Source organism: Podarcis erhardii (assembly GCF_964252035.2).
Source record: "Podarcis erhardii genome assembly, chromosome: 10".
Classification (NCBI taxonomy): domain Eukaryota; kingdom Metazoa; phylum Chordata; class Lepidosauria; order Squamata; family Lacertidae; genus Podarcis; species Podarcis erhardii.
This window is the reverse complement of record NC_138500.1, coordinates 76,391,464-76,414,034: the sequence shown is the minus strand read 5'-3', so window position 1 is coordinate 76,414,034 and position 22,571 is coordinate 76,391,464. Positions and strand designations below refer to the sequence as shown.

Below are 22,571 nucleotides of genomic sequence, written 5' to 3'. Positions count from 1 at the left end.
GCCTGTTCACTGAGTGAGAGCATATCTGTGGCGGACGTGGCCAGGGACAGAGTGTACCCTTTAGGCATCATCTGTGGAGGTACGTTCAGCTGGCTTATCTCTTTCCTCATCACTTGGCCCTCACACTGTTGACATCATACCTTCCCTTTTACAAAACGGCATGGGGCAGCCTCATGAGGACAACCTGCTTTTCTTCTATAGAAAAGCCACAAACTCATCTAAATACTTTTTGTACATCCCCAATATATTTAATATTTTTCAGAAGTGTGAACGTTGCCACACACAAAAACCAGGCTTTCCAAAACACAAGATTATTTTGCATCAAAAATTGTTCACCTTATAACTAACATCTATTCTCTGCATCTAGATATAAAAATCGTTTCTAGCCAAGAACTTTATGAAAACAATGATGTTTTCTTAGCTGGGTTTACAAATTATGTAGAAATGTCAGGCAATGTTATTTTAATCTTAGTGTGTTAGGCAGCAACTTGACTGAAGACATTTTGGACTGTTTTTCCTCTGAAACACTAATGAATGGATCTGCTTTGCTTCAGCAACAAGCAATTTAACTCTTCTTTCTCTGAAGCCAAAATTTATCTTTGCTTTCTCATTCAGGAAACCTGCCAAAAGTCTTAGCTATATTACAGTTTTGAGTTCAAATGCTAAAAGGAAAAAAGTTACCGCCTGCCAAAACTAACTAACCCCCAAACAAGCCAGCAAGCTTGAAAACAATGTTTTGTTTTGCACAAAAAAGACAGTATAGTCATTTCAGAAACCAAAGATTTTAAACAAAGGATAACCCACCTAAGCCCAATTTTCCTTAACAAAATATATTTCTACACAAAATATATCCAAAACCTTTGGGAGCAGTGGATAAAGAAGTAAAGAAGTAGACCCTAACATAAGCCATGTTATTTCAGGTTAATCAATACAGGAAAAAGTAATAAAATCAATGCACATTTTAAAAAGTATTAGGGAGGTGACTTCAAAATGTAAAGCCAATTTAACACAGTGGTTTACAAGCTTTGCACATGTGGCCTTAGTGAGAAAATATCCAGTGTGCAACAATGAAACAAGTGTGGCTTACAGACCAGAAATCCTCAACTCAGAATTTCACAATGAAGCCTATGCACTTCCACTGAAGGGGAAGGGGAAGAGACAAACATAATTAATTTTCATTTTATTATGAGTTGTAGAATACAAGAATCTGATTGACAGTTACGCTCAGATGTGGTATAACATTTGCTGCACATACCTTGGAAATACTCTTTTATTGTGATTTATTGCCAAGCTTTTAAAACTACACCTGATGAAGTACTCACAGTAATAAGGTTTTAAAATGGCAATCATGCATATATGTTACAGATTAGCTTTAGTATAGGTACCTTATTTTTATACAGAAGGAAATTTATCTCAAGAGCTGCAATCATTTTTGCACAATAAAGAGGAAATTGCATACATGTGATACTCTTCTTTCAAATAAGAGGCATGTATATAATTTAGATAATCATTTTTTAAAAGTAGATTTATCCTAACTTTAGTAACACTATTAATCCTCAACTACTAAACTGGAAGGGGGGCTAATTTTTTGTTTCTCAAGCATCGTAAGTTTATGTTTACCCTAATCCGTACGTTATACTTCCCAGGCTATAGTTTCAAATGTTTAATTAAACAGAACATGAAAAGGGAGGGTGCCCACATTATCCTAACCTACAGTTCACTCATGGTACATATTTTTCAGTTAAATGCTATCAATGCAAGAAAAAATTAGCTATGTAGTGTTCTACATCAGCTACATCAGCTGCTTGATCATGCTAGAAATCAATGGCGAAGGCTGACACCAGAAGGTCAAGCATGCACAGCTGGCTGAAACCGGCGACATGGCAGTTCACACAGGTAAGTTCTTCTTGCATATTGCCATTTTAAAATCAGGTCTGTGCAGAGTCATGTCGGTGGTGCATCTTACTCAGCATTTCTGCTTGCACCGGCTACGGCTCTCCAGAACATCCTTTTCATGTATAGATGCCAATGAGGGAAACCTGTGGCTTCCTGTGGGTGAAGTATGTGCTCAACTGCTCCTCTCCTTTAGAACACTTTTGAAACTCTCATTCTTGGCAGTTTGCCTGAAGCGTTGTTGTTTGGTGTCGAGAACTATTTGGCTCAGAAATAGAAGACACCACAGGACTTAAAACATCTTGTTGTGTAAATGAGGAAAAATATAGAATATTATGTACAATTATTATTTTTTTGCATGAGTGATGCCAAGCAAAGCTTTTCACATCAGCATTATTAACTGTACTAAAGTATACCAATGTGCTACTTTACCAAGAGAAAGGCAAAAAGTTAGCACTCTAGCTTGGCTACAATCCTGCTCTTTGTTCTGCAAGTTTCCTTTCTAATGTTAATCTTTGAAAGTATGTTTTGACAGAGTACTGCTGGTATTGTGCAGCCGACAGAAAATTACGATACTGTTTGTTCGGGATTGAGAAGTCTAGTATTAGATTGCTAGTTGTCAGCAAACGACAGGATATACCACATGGTGTTTTTGCACTATATGACACCAGGCCCAGACCTGGAATACAGATAAAGCAACACTGTTTTATCAAACTTTTACATTCCTAGTACCATACATAAACACTCTGTTCCCCACTCATTTTGAACTCGGGTTTGTACTGAAAACAGAGAAATGTTATGCTGCGCACTTTGGGCAGGATTCATTGCTCTGCTGATTTTTCCCATTTTAATAAGTTTGATATGCAAAGTACAGCTACTACAATCAACATACAGTAGTGCCCCGCAAGACGAATGCCTCGCAAGACAAAAAACTCGCTAGACGAAAGGTTTTTTCGCCCGCGATTTGCCTCGCAAGACGAATTCCCCTATGGGCTTGCTTCGCAAAACGAAAACGTCTCGCGACTTTGTTTCCTTTGTGTAAAAACCGTTAAAACCAAGGGTGCTTAGCTTGAGCAGCTGCAGTTGCGACTTGACTTCGAGGAGCAACTGTTAGCACGTGGTTTGGTAGCCTTTTCTCAGACTTTGCTCACTTTTGAAGATTTTCCAAAACTTTTCCAGAACTTTTCCAGAACTTCTCTTTCATCCATTTGGTAAGTTAAACTTTTAAAACTTTTTTTGGGGGGTTTGGATTTTGGGTTGGGGTGTTTGGGATTCAAGGACTTGGTGTTGGGAAGGGGTTTGCGATAATCTGGGGGCTTGTGGGCCTTTTTTGGGAACTTTTATGATTTTCTGTGACCACTGGGCCAGGTTGATTTTTTTTGAAAAATTTTCTGAGTTTGAATTTCTGAGTGCTGGCCATGTTGTTATTTTTTGAAAATTTTTTTTGTCTGGGTGGGGAAGCAGTTGGGGAGGGGTTTGCAGCAGTTGGGGAGGGGCTGGGGGAGCAGTTGGGGAGGGGTTTGCAATTTCTGTGTTGTGGGTGGGTTGGTGCGTGTCTGTGGGAGCAGTTGAGGTTTTTGAAGACATTGGTGATTTTTGAAGCTTTTCCTAAACTTATTTTGCAGCCATTTGAGGTTTCTGAGGACGTCGGTGGTTGATTGTTGAAGCTTTTCCAGAACTTCTCTTTCATCCATTTGGTAAGCTAAACTTTTAAAACTTTTTTGGGGGTTTTTGGATTTTGGATTTGGGGTTGGGGTGCTTGGGATTCAAGGCCTTGGTTCTGGGTTTTAATTTCTGTGTGGTGGGTGGCTGGCTGCTTTTGTATTTTTTGGGTTTGAAGCACATCACTGATTTTTTTTTCTGTTTCTGAGTTTACGAAGGTAGGAGCTGTGCTGCCATGGGACCCAAGAAGACTGCTGCTGCGGTGGCCGGCGAGAGGAAGAAGGAGAAGGTGACACTGGAAATGAAGAAGGAGATCATCTGGAAGCACGACGGCGGAATGCGTGTGACGGACATCGCCAGGGAGTACGGCAGGAACCCATCGACCATCGGGACCATCCTGAAGATGAGGGAGAAGATCCTGGCGACTGATGCAGCCAAGGGAGTCACCAGGATCGTGAAGAACCGCCCAGCTGTCCTGGAGGAGGTCGAGAAGTTGCTGCTCATCTGGATAGAAGAGAAGCAGCGTGCAGGGGACACAGTGTCTGAGGCCGTCATTTGTGAGAAGGCCAAGGCCTTGCACGCTGACCTCATCCGGGAACAGCCAGGAACCTCAGCCGAGCCAGAAGTCTTCAAGGCTAGCAGAGGTTGGTTTGACCGGTTCAAGACAAGATCTGGCATCCACAGTGTGGTCAGGCATGGAGAGGCTGCCAGTTCTGATGTTCCTGCGGCTGAAGACTTTGCAGCGGAGTTCCTGGAGGTTGTGACGACGGAGGGCTACGTTCTGCAGGCAGAGGCTGCGCAGGAGCAGGCCTCACTGGAAGAGGAGGAAGCAACTGAGGAACGGCTGTCCTCCGAAAGACTGAGGGACATTTGCCAGAAGTGGAAGGAGGTGCAGACTTTTGCAGATCTACACCACCATGAGAAGCACGTGGCACATGACGCTGGGAACTTTTATGATACGAGGGTCATGTCGTCTTTCAGGGAGCTGCTGAAAAGGCGGATAAAGCAGCAGACTATGGACAGGTTCTTGACCAAGAAGCAAAGAGTGGAAGAGGAGCCTTCTTCGAGTGGTCCCCCAGAGTCTTAGAAAATGTACTGTACACTTTGTTGATTTTTAAATGTTTTTCTGTCATGTTTATAAAGTTAATTTATTTTCCCTTCAATTTTTGAACTGCTCTTTACAGTATGTGTGACTTTAAAGAGCAGTTAATAAACTGTTGTTGTACCAAATTTGGCTTTGTTTGGACTTTTTTTGACCATAGGAACGCATTAATTGATTTTCAATGCATTCCTATGGGATTTCGTGCTTCGCAAGACGAAAAATTCGCTAGACGACAAAAATTGCGGAACGAATTAATTTCGTCTTGTGGGGCACCACTGTACAGAAGAATAATAACCTTTCAGGAACACCTCCCCAGACCCAATACAAAAAATAACCATGCCCTTACAAGTCCTTCCCCCATAATGGTACAATTGGCACCCCTGGTTCATTTTTTTTTAAAAAAACGATGAAGCATACACAGGGAACAGGGACACAGAATGAGAGGTACTAGCAGCCATGTTTTTAGTTAAAGTCCACTCCCCACAAAACTGCAGTCCACCACCCAATTGGTGGTGGTTTGCTGTTTTTAAAGTCAACAATTGCCATTTCCACCACTGTCAGATTTCAAAGTACTAGTGCCAGACCTTTGGCAAAACTACAGAAAGCTGAAATCATGCTTAGAATCATAGAATCATAGAGTTGGAAGAGACCACAAGGGCCATCGAGTCCAACCCCCTGCCAAGCAGGAAACACCATCAGAGCACTCCTGACATATGGTTGTCAAGCCTCTGCTTAAAGACCTCCAAAGAAGGAGACTCCACCACACTCCTTGGCAGCAAATTCCACTGTCAAACAGCTCTTACTGTCAGGAAGTTCTTCCTAATGTTTAGGTGGAATCTTTTTTCTTGTAGTTTGGAACCATTGCTCCGTGTCCGCTTCTCTGGAGCAGCAGAAAACAACCTTTCTCCCTCCTCTATGTAACATCCTTTTATATATTTGAACATGGCTATCATATCACCCCTTAACCTCCTCTTCTCCAGGCTAAACATGCCCAGTTCCCTTAGCCGTTCCTCATAAGGCATCGTTTCCAGGCCTTTGACCATTTTGGTTGCCCTCCTCTGGACACGTTCCAGTTTGTCAGTGTCCTTCTTGAACTGTGGTGCCCAGAACTGGACACAGTACTCCAGGTGAGGTCTGACCAGAGCAGAATACAGTGGCACTATTACTTCCCTTGATCTAGATTCAATACTCCTATTGATGCAGCCCAGAATTGCATTGGCTTTTTTAGCTGCCGCGTCACACTGTTGGCTCATGTCAAGTTTGTGGTCAACCAAGATTCCTAGATCCTTTTCACATGTACTGCTCTCAAGCCAGGTGTCACCCATCTTGTATCTGTGCCTCTCATTTTTTTTGCCCAAGTGCAATACTTTACATTTCTCCCTATCAAAATTCATCTTGTTTGTTTTGGCCCAGTTCTCTAATCTGTCAAGGTCGTTTTGAAGTGTGATCCTGTCCTCTGGGGTGTTAGCCACCCCTCCCAGTTTGGTGTCATCTGCAAATTTGATCAGGATGCCCTTGAGTCCATCATCCAAGTCGTTGATAAAGATGTTGAATAAGACCGGGCCCAAGACAGAACCCTGTGGCACCCCACTAGTCACTCTTCTCCAGGATGAAGAGGAACCATTGATGAGCACCCCTTGGGTTCGGTCAGTCAGCCAGTTACAAATCCACTGAGTGGTAGCATAGTCAAGACCGCATTTTACCAGCTTCTTTACAAGAATATCATGGGGCACCTTGTCAAATGCCTTGCTGAAACCAAGGTAGGCTACATCCACTGCGTTTGCCCTCCTCCAGTCTGCCGGGACTTCGCCTGTTCTCCAGGAATTCTCAAAGATGACTGCCAATGGTTCTGAGATCACATCTGCCAGTTCTTTTAATACTCTTGGATGCAGTTCATCTGGCCCTGGAGACTTGAATACATCTAAACTAGCCAAGTATTCTTGTACTATCTCCTTAGTTATTCTGGGCTGTGTTTCCTCTGCTGAATCATTTGCTCCAAATTCTTCAGGTCGGGCATTGTTTTCTTTATCGGAGAAGACTGAGGCAAAGAAGGCATTGAGGAGTTCAGCCCTTTCTGTGTCCCCTGTTTGCATTTCACCATCTTCTCCTCTGAGTGACCCCACTGTTTCTTTGTTCTTCCTTTTGCTACGAACATACCCATCAAAGCCTTTTTTGTTGCTTTTAACCTCTCTAGCAAGCCTGAGTTCATTCTGTGCTTTAGCTTTTCTGACTTTGTGTCTACACGTGCTGGCTATTTGTTTGAATTCCTCTTTGGTGTTTCCCCCCTTTTCCATTTTTTGTACACATCCTTTTTTAATCTTAACTCAGTTAAAAGTTCTTTAGATAGCCACCCTGGCTTCTTTAGGCACCTTCCATGTTTCCGTCTCATTGGTATTGCCTGAAGTTGTGCTTTTACTATCTCCCTCTTTACAAACTCCCAGCCATCATGAACTCCCTTTCCTTTTAGTATTACTGTCCATGGGATCTCACCCAGCACTTCCCTAAGTTTTATGAAGTCGGCTTTCTTAAAGTCAAGAAATTGAGTCCTAGTATGCTTGGCTGCTCCTTTCCGCTGTATAGTAAACTTCAGAAGAGCATGATCACTCGTGCCTAATGATCCTTCCACTTCTACCCCACTAACCAGGTCATCAACATTGGTTAGGACCAGATCTAAAATGGCTGTTCCTCTTGTTGCTTCTCCCACTTTCTGGACAACGAAGTTGTCCGCAAGGCCAGTGAGGAATCTGTTTGACCTTATGCTCTTGGCTGAGTTTGACATCCAGCAAATATCTGGGTAATTGAAGTCCCCCATTACTACTATCTCCCTTCCTTTTGCATGCTTGGCCATCTGTTCCAGGAAGGCATCATCTATGTCCTCCGTTTGGCTTGGGGATCTATAGTAAACTCCCACAATGAGGTCCCTGTTATTCTTCTCTCCCTTAATTTTGACCCAAATGCTCTCACTTTGGCTTTGAGGTTCTAAATCTTGGATCTCTTCACAGGTACACACATCCCTGACATATAACGCCACTCCTCCTCCTTTCTTGTCTGGTCTGTTTCTCTGAAATAGATTGTATCCCTCCATTATTACATTCCAGTCGTGGGACTTATCCCACCAGGTTTCAGTGATGCCTATTATGTCATATTTAGTTTGCTGTACCAAGAGCTCAAGCTCATCTTGTTTATTATGCTTGCCAAAAACCAATCAGCAACCACTCTTGGAATATAGCTGTGCTGTCCTCATTGCTGCTAAGGCATTGCTATTATGTAATTAACTAGAAATTGAATTATAATTGTAGTTCCACAAAGTAATTATAGTACTATATTCCCCACTGCAATCTTATGCCTCTCTCTCCCCATGTACTTATAACCACTGGGATTCAGGGGTGCTAAGACAAACATACCTTCCTGCCAGTGTTCGAAATTAGCCAGGTGTGTTTTGTGACTGGGGCAGGTCCAATTGTGACCCAAGTGGAGATCTCTGGGTGCCAGGCTGGCGACTGGAGAAAGCAAAATGTCGCCTAGAGAAGGATCTGAAATATTTTCCTTGAATCTTGAATCGGTTTTATTCTGAATTGTTTGACTGATGTTTTAGTGTAAAACACTTTGAGATTTGTTCTTTAAAATATAAAGTGATATAGAAACAGAATGAATAATGATGATGATGATGCCATTGGGGGACGGTGCCTAGACATTCCATTGTGGTGACCGCAGCCTAGATTTAAGGTGCCATTTGGCGATTAGATTATATATCTGAGTTTCTAACACTGCTGCCTGCATTTTGTGGATCAGGCCAAAGCCCTATCTGGTCTAACATCCAAGGACTTAGCTGCATTAATCAAAACCAAACCAAACCAAACCAAACCAAACCAAACCAAACCACTGTTATAAATGTGTTATAGCACTGTGACACCAGATGGCACTGTAGAGCTGAAACCAGAACATATGAAATTTTACACTGTGAGCTTTAAAATGTTTTTCTTCAGAGTCTTTTTTTATAGCTGTGTAGATGCAGCCCTAGTGTCAAGGTGCCCAACCAGATGCTCACAGGAGTACCTGAGCACAACAGCACTCTCCAGACCTGCAATTCCTAGAAACTGACATTAAGAGACACACTGCCTCCAAGAGGGGCAGTCGAACATCGTCTTATCCTCCAACAATCCTGCAAGGTAAGTGACTTGTCCAAGGCAACAAATTGCATTCAAGAGAAAAACCTTCCCCCTAATTAATGGCAGCAACCCGTCTATCTCTGTTCTAAATTTTATTTTTTATTAATGGAATTGAGCTTTACCACTAACATAAGAAAGAAAGCTCCCCGCCCTTGAAGCGAACAAGGGTGTGAAGTGCTTTTGCCAGCAAGCCAGGCCTTCCACCGCTCCTCCTGACCACCAGCACCTTCCTGCCAAGAGCTCCTTCCCATTGCTGTGCTCTTTCTGCTCCTGCCTGCCTTTCCCCTCCCTCCCTCCCCCCCCCCCTGCCCAGGGCTGGTTTAGGGTGCTGGTTCTGGCTTTGTTGGGAGGGAGGAGAGGAAGAAAGGCCTGTGTGGCAGCTTTCATCCTCCCCCCTCAGTCATCTATGCATCATAACTGGAAAGCAACCTACACTTTCCTTTTGCACATCAACAGCAATTTGAATTGTGCACCCATTTGTAAGTATAGACTATATAAAACTTGATTTTTTTGCTGTTATCAGATTTCAGACAATACCAATATGTATTTGCCACACTCCTAATGATGTCAATCCAGATATATGCCCATCTTGGTAGAGAAATCCAGTCAGTCCAGTCTGTGTACTTAAGTTCTGCATTTTCTCCACAAAAATATGCTGAAGCTCAAATTGCCTTTCAATAGCTAATTTTGCATGCTAACTTCATTTTGCCAACTACCTTTATTCAATTTGCCAGGGTTCCCGCCTTCTGTCAATTTCCACTTTTTAATAGCTTGGTCTTCTAAGCTTTGCTTCCCTCTCTTTAGCTTAAGTCCAACTTCTCAAAGAGTGGAATAAACTCTGGCAGTGATCTACTGCTGATAAGAGAACTAGCAATAGCTGCCTCTCCTCTGTGGAAGGAAACAGTGCAAGCTGCTGCATCATAGAGGGAGAGGAGAAAATATAGATGTAGTTCTGTTAAAATAATCTTAATTAGAGGAACTGAATTCACACTAAGGCAGTTGTTCTATGGGGTGGGTGGGTTGGTTGCTCCTGACCCTGGCAGAGGCGTTTGGGGGAGGGCACAGGGAAGGAGAAGAGGGCAAGCCCTGCTGCACAACCAAAAGTCATTGTGCAGAGGTTCTACTGAAGGGTAGTTGAATCCTAGCCAAAATATCCTTCCACCCAATCCACATATATTTTTGAACAGCAGCAGAATGTATGCAAAGGACAACGACGACGACAACAACAACAACAACAACAACAATATTTATACCCCGCCCCTCTGGCTGGGTTTCCCCAGCCACTCTGGGCAGCTCCCAGTAGAATATTAAAAACAAGATAAAACATCAAACATTAAAAACTTCCCTAAACAGGGTTGCCTTCAGGTGTCTTCTAAAAGTCCGGTAGTTGTTTATTCCTTGTCATCTGATGGGAGGGCGTTCGACAGGGCGGACGCCACCACCGAGAAGGCCCTCTGCCTGGTTCCCTGTAACTTGGCTTCTAACAGTGAGGGAACCGCCAGAAGGCCCTCGGTGCTGGACCTCAGTGTCCGGGCGGAACAATGGGGGTGGAGACGCTCCTTCAGGGATACTGGGCCGAGGCCATTGAGGACTTTCAGGGTCAGCACCAACACTTTGAATTGTGCTCAGAAATGTACTGGGAGCCAATGTAGGTCTTTCAGGACCGGTGTTGTCACTGGGCACTAGGATTGGGCATGCAAGAGTTCTGGAAAAGGCAACAAGTTTAGAAGGGGAGCCAAAGTCAAAACAGTCTGAGAACAATGCCTTAAAATGCAAAAGGAAATTACTTTCACCCTTACCATAGTTCCACAAAGCCTGTCATTGACCATAAAAGTATCATGGTGTTAAAAGGTAAAGATTCCAAAAGCACAATTTGCTCTTTTGACACAAACTAGCCAGTCACCAGACGTGAAAACTTCCAAGACCTGATGGTGAAATCATTGTGTGGAAACCTAAACAAAGCCTGCCAGTTTTGAATAATTTACTGTCAGCATACTGTTTTCCCATTCTCTGAAATCTGTCAAGTAAGCATAACCTTCCTCTTACCTAATGAGAGAAAATTAATCAAACTAGGCTTAATGATATATAAGCAGATAAGGCCAAGTGGGGGACGCAGTTCTTACAATCTGTACAAATCCTTTAATGGAATGACGAAACCAACATAATGAAAACCAAACAAAGACTGAAAAAAGTAAACATCCCAAATACTTAAATTCTCCTGGTAGTTAGAAACAGCTTCTCCAAGCATATAGGTGCTGAATTCATTCCTCCTTATCTGAATTTGATTGTCAGTTACAAACCAATTTAAAATACTTTCTTCTGGGATGGCTTCTACTCCCTACTTGGAAGGCTCCCCATATATCACTTGTAATAAAGACATAAAACACTGTGGAACTAGTAAACGAAGGGCTAAATGAAATGCTTCCGCCTCTTCCCAACAGTGGGGGAAAGGGCGGGGACAGGCTTTTTAAAATAACAACTATCTTTTCCATAATAAAACTTTATTTTTAGCACATGTTATTTAATGGCCCATCTAGACCAGCATTCAGTTCCCACAGTGGCCAATGGGTTGCCTGCAGAAAAACAAGAGCCCTCTCCCCCCTCCTGGTATTCAGAGGCATCGCTGCCTCCAACTGTGGAGGCAGAACAAAGTCATCAGGCTTAGCTGCCATTGATAGCCTTCTCCTCCTCCATGAAGTTGTCCTATCTTCTTTTAAAGCCATCTTGGTTGGTGGGCATCACAGCCTCTGGTGGGAGGCAATGCCATCGTTTAACGATGTGCTGTGTGAAGAAATAACTTTATCTGTCCTGAATCCATTCAGCTTCACTGGATGTCCATGAGTGTTATGAGTGAAGGGGGACGGACGGGCTTCGTTTTATAAACTTGTACCATGCCACCTCTTATTGCCTTTTCTCTAAACTAACAAGTCCCAAACACTGAAGTCCTCCTTCCTAGGGGAGTTGCTCCATTCCCTTTCAGAACTATTTCCAACTCTACAATATCCCTTTTAACATGATAATGTAATAGGATCTGGATACATTAACCCACAGAGTCAGTCTAGCATGGGAAAATTGATCCAATTTATTTTTTTACGAGACATTACATTCCATATCTTTCTAACTGATATAATTGTTTCAAGAGAACCCCAAGTTCTAACATATTTTGATCCTATTGTTGTCCACCCAACCGAAGGAGCTGTATATGCATAGTGTAAAATTGCCCAGGTCAGAAAATTTACACTGGTTTTAGATTTCCAATACAGTGGTACCTCGGTTTCAGAACAGCCCTGTTTATGAATGATTCGGTTTACAAACTCCACAAAACCAGAAGCAGTGTCCTGGTTTGTGAACTTTACATTGGTGTAAGGATGGAAACCGAAAGGTAGAAGGGCACCGGTGGTGGGAGACCTCTTTAGGGAAAGCGCGCCTCAGTTTAAGAACGGACTTCCATAATGGATTAAAACCGAGGTACCACTGTATTTAGCATTTGATATTAAATAAGCTTGGTAATATAGTTCCAAATTTGGAATATCAAATCATCGCCCTCCTTTAATTTGTACTTGCATTTTCAATACAGATATTCTTGTAATTGAAGAATCCCATAGACACTTCCTATTTTATCCAACTTAATGTAACACAATGTCCTAGAAAAACAAGTGCACTTCATCATTCAAGCGGCAATTAGATAAGAAACTCCCCCCCCCCCCCCCGATGTAGAAGCTATTCATTTGTACGAATTTGAAAAAGACCATTTGTTGAAGTGGATATTTTACTGTGACTTTAACGTTATTTAGCATTTCTCTATATGGTTGAAAACTCATTAGTAAAATAAAAGTACCATTTAGAGATTTCTTTTCTATGTTGTGTAGACTTCATTATGCAGCTCTCACAGATGATACTTATTGTGAAGGGAAGACAAAAAAGTTTGCAAAACTTAGTACTGGTGAGGAAAGTTATTCTCACTGTACAGAATGTTCCCTGAAGCCATGGGAGAAGCATCTGAATAATTCTGTATGGGTTTCTAGATTCCTGCAGACTCTTTCATATTCCTACCCTATTATGGGAGAATCCTCATTGATTCCATTTTTCACACCAGTCCAAACCCTCAGCTGCATTTGAGCAGTCACAATCCCAAAGTTCTACTATTCTATAAAAAAGTGGAAAAAGAGTATTGCAAAAGAATGCAATAATCAACCATAAATGTAGGTGTTAACAAGGCTATTAGTCTGGAAAACACAGTTTGAAACAGAAGCTTTAAACATAATCACTTTAAATCTATAAACTATGCATTGTCTCACTGGACTGAACAAATGCAAGGTCATTATAAAAGCTACAGCACAGATTGCGCAGGAACAAGCACCACATTGTTTCACAATAAACTTTTTGAAATCAGGAAGACAGTAAAAGAGATCACAAACTCACATTCCTGAATAACATAGCAAGAGTTCACTTCCCAAGATAACATCATCCATTTTTCTTCTATATTAGGAGATTTAAAAGGAAAACAATGTACATGTGAAATTTGAATGGTTTTGATAGGTAAAAAAGGTAAAGGTAAAGGCGTAAGGTAAAGGTAAAGGTGGTTAAGTCTAGTCAAATTCAACTATGAGGTGAGATGCTCATCTCACTTTTCAGGCCGAGGGAACCGGCGTTTGTCCACAGACAGCTTTCCAGGTCATGTGGCCAGCAGGAGTAAACTGCGTAAGAGAGAAGCCAGAGCACATGGAAACGCTGTTTACCCTCCCACCGCAGTGGTACCTATTTATCTACTTGCACTGGTATGCTTTCAAACTGCTAGGTTGTCAGGAGCTGGAACAGAGCAATGGGAGCTCACCCCGTCATTGCGGGGATTCAAACCGCTGACCTTCTAATTGGCAAGCCCAAGAGGCTCAGTGGCTTAGACTACAGTGCTACCCACGTCCTTATGGTTTTTATACAAGCACTTGAGCTGACTTTTTTAAATATGCCAGGCAGACTTGAAGTTCATGGGTTTTTTTTACATTAAGGAACCTTCAAATACAAAAACACTAACATTTTCTAAAGTAGTACAGACCAAGAATCACTCTACTACCTGATTGTACTTAGTTTGCAGCTCAGCTCCAAGTCAAGCTGGACAGATAGTAACAGGTCCAAAAAGAAATACAAAGAATAACTGATCTGATGGCTGAAAACTGCACAAAGAGCTTTCAAAGTATTGTTTTAACACAGACAAGCAAACTTTTGATAGTAAGAAAGATCACACATGAAAATTGTTACACCACCTTGCTACTACATTCTCTCTGCTTACTGACAGTGAAGGGTAAAAACCAACTGCTGGTGCCAAAACTGAGTGCAAAAAATGTGTCATTAATCCCATAATCCTAATTCCCCATTCTTTCTTTAGCCCCTGAGGTAACTTACTATCCAATTTCCTGGATATTGTCAGCTTTCCAACAACTTAAATAGGACAGGACCTGGTTAATAGGTGTTCTCCCATCCAAATGCAGCGACTGCAGGAAGTATTGGTGACTCAACAGAAGGCTGCCATCATGCTGAGACAGTTTCAAACACGATGCTTCTCTCTACCACAGAGTGCACCTTCTGATCAGCAAGCTCTAGGGCTCTGTGGTTTAACCCACAGCACCACCCACTCCTTTACCTTTTTTCTTATGCACACTGCCTCATAAACAACGTCAACATTCTCTGACTGACTGAAAATAATAGAAACACATGAAGTAACATAAACAACAATTAAAGGGGGGGGGACTAGATAAACACAAACACACACCCAAGAAATCCAAAAAAGATTTTTAAAAGACACATAGGCCCACATTTACTCAAGTTACTTAAAAGGCCTGGGTGAACAGAAAGATCTTTACCTGGAGCTGGAAGGTCCACAAAGACAGCAGCAAGTGAGCCTTCTTGAATGCCACTACTACTGAAAAATCCTTCTCCTGGTACCTGAGAGAGACCATCTGGCAAGGGCACCCAGAGCAGGGCCTTCAAAGAGGCTTTTAAGGTTTGAGTAGCTGCTTGTGAGACAGGATTGTCTTTTGATAGTCTGGTCACAGCTTTTAAAAGGTTTAAGCCAGCACTTTAAATTGGGCCCCCCAAAATTGCAAGCCACTGGCACTGATAAAACAGACATAATATGGACTAACAATAATATTTCATCCAGGTTTCCTCCAGAAAGGTGATCCAGCTATGCTGATGATTTGTTGAGGTATATGGAGTCTATGGCAATGCAAGTGTTTTAGTGCTCCTTAACTGGATCACACATACCAAAAATTTAAATATCAGTCATTTGAGTCATAGAGGCAAGTCCCCAGAAGTTGGCCTATAGAGACCTAAGAAACAGATTAGTGGAAAGTGGAATTGCAGCACATTAAATATCAAATGCATGCAGCATCTGTGCACATACAGGGCTTCTTTCACTCACAAAATTTGAAGACTCTGCAGCCTAAGTGTCAAGCTTTTGATAACAGTGGTGATGGGCTAGCTAAACACATAAAAGTGAAAATTATGTGTGAACGTAGTATCATTGAGCGGTATTTTGGCTACAGGACCATTTTCTTTCACTTCCACTGAAGAAAAATCGTATATACACATTGGGATAGATAAATTGTAAGTTGAAGGGCAATGTATACCCAAAATGATCCCATAGAGAAAGGGTCCAAGAAACAGTATGTCCATTTACAAATTCAGTAATGATTGTGGGCTAGTTTCCAGGATATTCTACTGTCCTGATTTTCTGAGAAGTTAAGTGGATATAATTAGTGTTGTTTCCTGAAACTCAGGAACATGTCCAAAAGGAATTGAACAAAACATCTCTAGATTCCTCCAGTGACAATAAACAAGCATTCTCCTACTCCTAACATAAATGGGGAATCTAAAGTAGCAAAGTAAGATTCAAGAGTGCTAGCATAATCACTCAAAAATCCTTTGTGTTATTTTTCAATCAACACAATTGCTTTAAGCTTAGCATCCAAAGAGAGCCCTGAACCTTAAAACCACCACAAAACAACAATCATTGGGTAAAACTGCAATTATATAGCAGAACGTAAGTAGAGTCAGCAAAGCCTATCAAAAGTCCCCAAGCTACATTATTTAACCCAGAGTACCCTTGGGGCTAACTGTATCTTTTTTTTTTTTAAGGTACTGGGTTTTCCCATTTTTCAGCACATTGAAGAAGTTGGCGATTCAGCATTACTATGCCAACACTCTTTTTACAGACTATCAGGGAATGCCGTTTCACCAAGCCATCTTCTAGCTCAGACCTCATTTTTTTTGACAGAATTCTGGACACCCAATATCCTGAGCTTCTAACTGGCCTCACTGTGGAGCACCCTCCCTGCTATATTATCTTTTAGGTACTTGCTTAAAACATTATATCTGACATTTTAAGACTTAATATTTTATACCATTGTCTAACAAACCCAGAAGTAAATGTTTCTGTTTGCAAACTTCCTTTTGGAAGCCAAACGTCCAACGCGGCTTCTGATTGAGTGCAAGAAGCTCCTGCAGCCAATCAAAAGCCACACCTTGGTTTTCAAACATTTTCAGAAGTCAAACGGACTTCTGGAACGGATTCTGTTTGAGAACCAAACTACGACTGTATATGATATGAAGAGAAACCAGAGTTTGCACCAAAGTGAAAAGAAGCAGAAGTCCCAGCAAAGGAAAAATGGCTACAAAAACTTATGGAATATGCAGAAATGGCAAAACTTACCAGAATAATAAGAAATCAAGATAACAACCTTTTATAAAAGAATGGAAATAGTTTATTGAATATTTACAGATAATTTGCAAACCGATAAAAACATTGGCAGGATTATTGCAATAACCTGCAGTTTCATAAGAGTATATATTTAAAGTAATTAAATGAGCAAAAATGAATTTGGATATGCAGAAGATAATAAAAAATAAATTTAAGGAACCGCAGAAAGAGGGGGAAGGAAGTCAAACTTTGAAGTGTTAAACTTATTGTAAATCTAATGAAATGTATGAACTTGAAAAGTATAAATAAAAACTAAAAAATAAATAAATGGAACAAGCTGCTGTGAGGTCTCCTGCTGGTGGGCCACCCCCACATTTGCTGGGTGGGAGGGGAGTGCCAGACTGTGTGATGCGTCACAGAGGCATCACACAGAGCTGGGGGCAGAGGCACAACTCCACTCTGTCAGGATATCTAGAAATGTTGTTACCTCTTTGCTGTGACTGGGTGTCCTTCAGGAAAGCTGGAGCTGAGAAACATTAGTGACTAAGTTGAGAACTACAGATGAAGGCAAATTAAGATGTTTGCATGAGATAATAGTTCTCACCAATTGGTGCCTTAGCTCCCTGAAAATATCATCTGAATATGCTACTGTTTTACACAACCCTACATGAAACCTGCCCCTAAGTTCTTAATTTTCTAGCATGGTGCAGCGCCTGGGATATTAGGCTTTAACAGAAACATAGAAGACTCCAGTTTAAAACTCTTTGGCTAGGAAGCGCATTGGATGGGGCCTTGGGCAAGTTGCTCTATCTCAGCTTCACCTACATGAAACAGGTTTGCTACTAGGCCTGTGCGATGTATTGCTACATCGTTCAGTACAAGTATGAAGTCTGCATTGTGGTAAGCATTTCATTTAATTTGACCTGGCAACATATTGCAAACCATGTTCAAAATTCCAGAGGGCAGTATAATTGTGGGCAATTTGAGTGGTCCCGTCCCTGTATATGGTGATTGCTGGCTGCTGCCTTCCAAGGGGCAGGAAGGGAAGGAGAGCAGGAGGAGCCAAACCAACTGGGTTCCATTGGAGCAGGTTCCCTCTGGATGGCTTCCCTCTCGGCTCCCTTTCCCCTCCTTTCTCCCGTTGATGGCAGTCTAGTGTCCCAATCCCTGCTGTGCCTTCCTTGTGGTTCGTGCCAGCCGATGGCAGAACAATTCCAGGCTCAGCGCTTTGCCATAACTGCCGTGTTTCCTCTCCCCACTCTGGCTGCTTTGTCGCAGTTCAGCCAGTTGTCAGGCACAGAACTGCCCAGCACCTCCTTTTCCTCTGCCTGCCCCACTTTCCTTGCTTGACAGGCTGCTCCCATTTTCACCCTGGCTGCCCCTGCTCCTTCACCCACTCACCCCATCTCCCCCACCCACAGATCTCCACGGGTGCTCCATCGCACAATCTTCACACAAACCCTACATAGTTCCATGTTTCAGACACTGTGATATCTTGCTATATCGCAATGTTTAGCTGTCATGATGTTGAAAACCAAATTATCACCCAGCCCTACTTGCTGCAACACACTATCTAATTTTTGGAGGAAGAGTGATTCAAATGCAACCCAAAACCTATGAAAGAAACTTACCCCATGGACCATTACTGAACTCCTCCTCAAGAATAGGGCAGCTACCATGTTTTAAGACTGGTATAGCACTAGGTGTAGAGAAGAATTATTTAGATTCAATGCAGCTTTTATAACGTAAGCATTTACTCATGATTTACAGTTCACCTAAACCTAATGGGATTGTAACAGGTAACAGCCGCTGTGTATTAAAAGATTAGCCCCTGCCCTTGAACAATGAGCTGAATTATACAGGCCAGGGAGAAACTAAAGAACCAAAACTCAGGGAGAAACAAGGTCAGCTGCAGGTTTTTCAGTGTTAGAGGCAGCTGATAATGAATCTTCACTAGCCATGCCAGTCTTTTCCTTTTTAAAAGCAAAGGTAGTAAAATCTAGGGGGGAGGGGACCTGCAATGCTTTTCAGACTGTTTTACCACATAAATTCTTCTCCCCTTGTTCTTCTCTTCCTCCTCCATGACTCTACACTTTCCGGTAATTGACTCTTTGTTAACTGTTGTATACAAGATGTATAATAGTTGGAAGCCTGAGTTTAATGTGGATACAGTATAAATATCTGCTATAGTTGTATTTATTGTTGTTGTTGTTGTTTAGTCGTGTCCGACTCTTCGTGACCCCATGGACCAGAGCACGCCAGGCACTTCTGTCCTCCACTGCCTCCCGCAGTTTGATCAAACTCATGCTGGTAGCTTCAAGAACACCATCCAACCATCTCATCCTCTGTCGTCCCCTTCTCCTTGTGCCCTCCATCTTTCCCAACATCAGGGTGTTTTCCAAGGAGTCTTCTCTTCTCGTGAGGTGGCCAAAGTATTGGAGCCTCAGCTTCACGATCTGTCCTTCCAGTGAGCACTCAGGGCTGATTTCCTTCAGAATGGATACGTTTGATCTTCTTGCAGTCCATGGGACTCTCAAGAGTCTCCTCCAGCACCATAATTCAAAAGCATCAATTCTTCGGCGATCAGCCTTCTTTATGGTCCAGCTCTCACTTCCATACATCACTACTGGGAAAACCATAGCTTTTACTATACGGACCTTTGTTGGCAAGGTGATGTCTCTACTTTTTAAGATGCTGTCTAGAGTTATATTATACAAAAACATAAATAAAAAGCATTTTCAGGGAAAGCAAAACACTTTTTAAAAAATTGAAATATTCTAATTTTAGCTGTTTCACACACAAGCAACACACAAATATTGGAACAAATTTTGTTCACAAGGTCACAGCAACAGCACAGTGTGGAGCTATGCTTCTTCAGCACTGGATGGCTCTCAGTAATAATGACCTCTAATTTAACTTTTCCCGGCAATAAAATGTCTATCTGGTGGAGCTGAGGTCCAACTCATCAGGGCCCAACATGTAGATGACTGCTATTTTAAATCTTTGACATTAGTTTAGAAAGGTCAAATTATTTACATTTTTATGTGCTTGAAAGCCTATGTTGCCATAGACACCGTGCTGTGTCTACAGTGTTCTTGTTCCACCACTTAATGGCCAGCCATGTCCAATAAGAAAGCACCATTTTTACTCTCAACTGTCCATTAAGTTTACAATTAAAACAACAAAAGACCCAGTAGCCTACATATTGCAAGCTACAACAGCTTTCATTGGCTTTAACAAGAATGTAACCAAAAGCCTCATGATATTTCCCTGTTCTATGAAAATCTATGCCTGGTTTGCCCAAGTACAACATCTGAAATGTCAAGGTTACCCAAAGCATTTCCAATGGGAAGATTTCTAACCCATGCAGACCAAGTGACCTGTAAGAAGTTGGTGAAGACTTATGTGGCAACAGCTGCTGGAAATGGCACATTTTAGAGAGACACAATCTTCACCTCTGGATCTTAATGCTTTGTGTAATGCAATGAGTCACTTGCTGGAGACGGGAATGTCGCACCAGCGTGGAAGGAGGAAAAAACTTAAAACACATAGCAGAATTTCCAAAAAATTGACCAGAGGCTTCATCCAGCAGAGCTTTACTGGTGCTGAAGGCAAATGAGCATAACGGTCACAAATCCAATACATTTAGGATTGGCATAGTCCTAATAACTCAGTTGCAGCACTTACAATAAAACTTACAAAACCTATACTAAGTCTAAACCATAACACTACTGTATAGCATACAGAACACTAGAACAAAGAGAGATAGAAAACAAAAAGTGAGTGAAATCCAGGCTCCCCCTGGCCTTACTATTATAGTCAGTACGACCTTCACAGAAACATAACTGAACCAGTTTAAACCAGCTGTACTCAGCTTCCCAAAGAAATAACCCAAAAATCAAAAACTTTCTTCCTGTTTATTGCACATAGAAAGAAACATTTCACAAAGAGAAGAAACCTTCTAGAACCCTCTTGAACTAATCAGAATAGGAAAGATCTCTACACATCAGATCAATACTTTCTGTACTAAGAAATGCAGGGAATGCCAGGCAATACAGGAATATCATATTGGCAATCATAGAATCATAGAGTTGGAAGAGACCACAAGGGCCATTGAGTCCGACCCCCTGCCAAGCAGGAAACACCATCAGAGCACTCCTGTGATACCATAGGAAAAAACTAGTGCCAATGACTAGGCCATCCCTCTGGACTTCTATCCTGCCAGCTACCCCAGAAACCTGCTCTCTCTCACCTGCCATGGGGACTACAGTAGACCCCAATCAGCTGTAGGACCTGGAGGCCTGGCCAGGTGCACCTACTGTTTCTCTATGTATTATGGCAAAGACAACCAAAGTGAATGAATTTTAATAAGACCAAATGTAAGGCAGGAATCATCAGATGCACAATAAAGGATGGATGACACTTGGCTTGACAGCAGGACATGTGAAAAGAATCTTAGTAGAGCACAAGCTTAACATGAGTCAACAGGGTGATGCAGCAGCAAAACAAAAAGCTAATGAAATTCTAGGTTGCATCAACAGAAGTGTAGTGTCCAGCTCCAGGAAGTGATAATATTGTTCTATTCTGCTTTGGTCAAACTCCATCTTGAGTACTATGTCCAGTTTCGGGCATCACGGTTTAAGAAGGATATTGACAAACTGGAATGTGTGTAGAGGAGGACAACCAAGATGATTAAGGGTCCAGAAACCAAGCCTTATGAGGAACGATTGAGTTGGGTATGTTAGCCATCTTCAAAAATTTAAAGAAGCTGTCATATGGATGATGGAGAAAGCTTTTTTTCTGCTGCTCTGGAGGGGAGGACCCAAACCAATGGAATAAATGACAAGAAAGGAGATTCCTCCGAACCATTGGGAAGAACTTTGGGACATTAAGAGTGGTTGGACAGTGGAATGGACTACCTCAGAAGGTGATAAGACTCTCTTTCATTGGAGATTTCCAAACACGTTGGACGGTCATCTGTGGCCCCAGGGATCTTTAGCTGTGATTCCTGCATTGCAGGGGTTTGGACTAGATTATCCTTTGGGTCCCTTCCAATTCTATGATTCTTTGGCCCCTGGCCACCTAGCAGGGATTGGCGGTTGCTGGAGTACAACATCTGGAGAATACCACACTGGCTACATCCATACTAGAGACACAACTACTGTATCCTTCACTCAAACTTCCAGCCACAACTACTGAAATGGAAGAAAGTAAAGGACAGAGCAGAGAAAGGGAGTCCCTTGGGGTTGCACACTGTGCTGAAGGAACAAAAAGGAGTAGCAGGATTTTCACCAAAGCAGATGAAAAATAAGGACTGTGAAGTTGGTCAAGGTAGGTTGGAGTGGGGGAAAGTGGCATACATTTAAGCAACAGTTGGGAGAATGTGAAGGGGCAGCAGGACAGACCACTGCTGAAGAGAAGTGGAAGCCCCACTGAACTGTTGGAATTTACTTCCGAGTAAAAGATAGCATCCAGATGAGGACTGGAAACAACTCTTTCCCCCCAAATGTACCCAAATTGCTTCTTTTGTTTCTTATATATTGTATTTTATTGTATTACATTTTGAATTCCATAAAATTATACTCATTTTAAGCCTTGTGAAATTCCCCATGAGGTTTAATTCCTCCTTTTTGCCCTTCATGCCTCAATTCCCCCCTCCTACCCTACCTTCTTTCTTGCCTGGAGCTCCCTGTCCATTAGCTTCTGTACTGGGTTTTGTGAAGATTTTTTGAGTGTTCTTATTTGGCAGCCTTTTCATTTTCACTTGATTGAGACTTTATACTTATGGATATATGATTTATTTCCCCCCACCCCCGGGAAAAAATGGGAAAATAAGATGCAAATGCCTGCCAGTAAAGGCGAGGGTTAAACTGCTTGCCTCTCCCCGCCCTTTTTGGAGCCCTTAAGATCAGAGAGAAATGCAAAACCAAACAGGCAGGCACTGCTGCTATACTGCTCTCTCTCACAAACACAACAAGCACAGCAGACATGCACACATGGTCACATGCACACACAACAACAACAACAACAACAACAACAACAACAAGGA

At 42.1% G+C, this 22,571-nt stretch overlaps 2 protein-coding genes across 5 annotated transcripts in view; one reads left to right on the top strand and one right to left on the bottom strand.

Moving 5' to 3' along the window:
* The window catches only part of RASSF8 (Ras association domain family member 8), a 134,202-nt gene that overhangs the window by 47,385 nt on the left and 64,246 nt on the right, over positions 1 to 22,571 (bottom strand). Inside the window, exons 1-2 of one of the 4 annotated variants that reach the window (XM_081879190.1) lie at positions 9,543 to 10,260; positions 8,062 to 8,157 (exon numbers count right to left, since the gene is read on the bottom strand). The exons of 1 other annotated variant lie outside the window; for it this stretch is intronic. The gene's annotated coding sequence lies outside the window, so the exon portion shown is untranslated. Of the gene's footprint in view, positions 1 to 1,966; positions 2,080 to 8,061; positions 8,472 to 9,542; positions 10,261 to 22,571 lie in introns of those variants that run through there. 2 more of the 4 variants (XM_081879188.1, XM_081879191.1) reach the window with 2 other exon arrangements.
* LOC309351478 (putative CENPB DNA-binding domain-containing protein 1) lies at positions 3,608 to 4,936 on the top strand. The gene is made up of 2 exons (XM_081879228.1): positions 3,608 to 4,273; positions 4,349 to 4,936. The coding sequence occupies exons 1-2, from the start codon at positions 3,791 to 3,793 to the stop codon at positions 4,640 to 4,642; spliced, it is 777 nt and encodes a 258-aa protein (XP_081735354.1). The 5' UTR covers positions 3,608 to 3,790; the 3' UTR covers positions 4,643 to 4,936.

Coding starts and splice junctions, on each gene's coding strand:
- LOC309351478 (XM_081879228.1), top strand. CDS start 3,791: ATGGGACCCAAGAAGACTGCTGCTGCGGTGGCCGGCGAGAGGAAGAAG. Junction 4,274..4,348: donor GAGAGGCTGCCAGTTCTGAT/GTTCCTGCGGCT, acceptor CTGCAGGCAGAG/GCTGCGCAGGAGCAGGCCTC.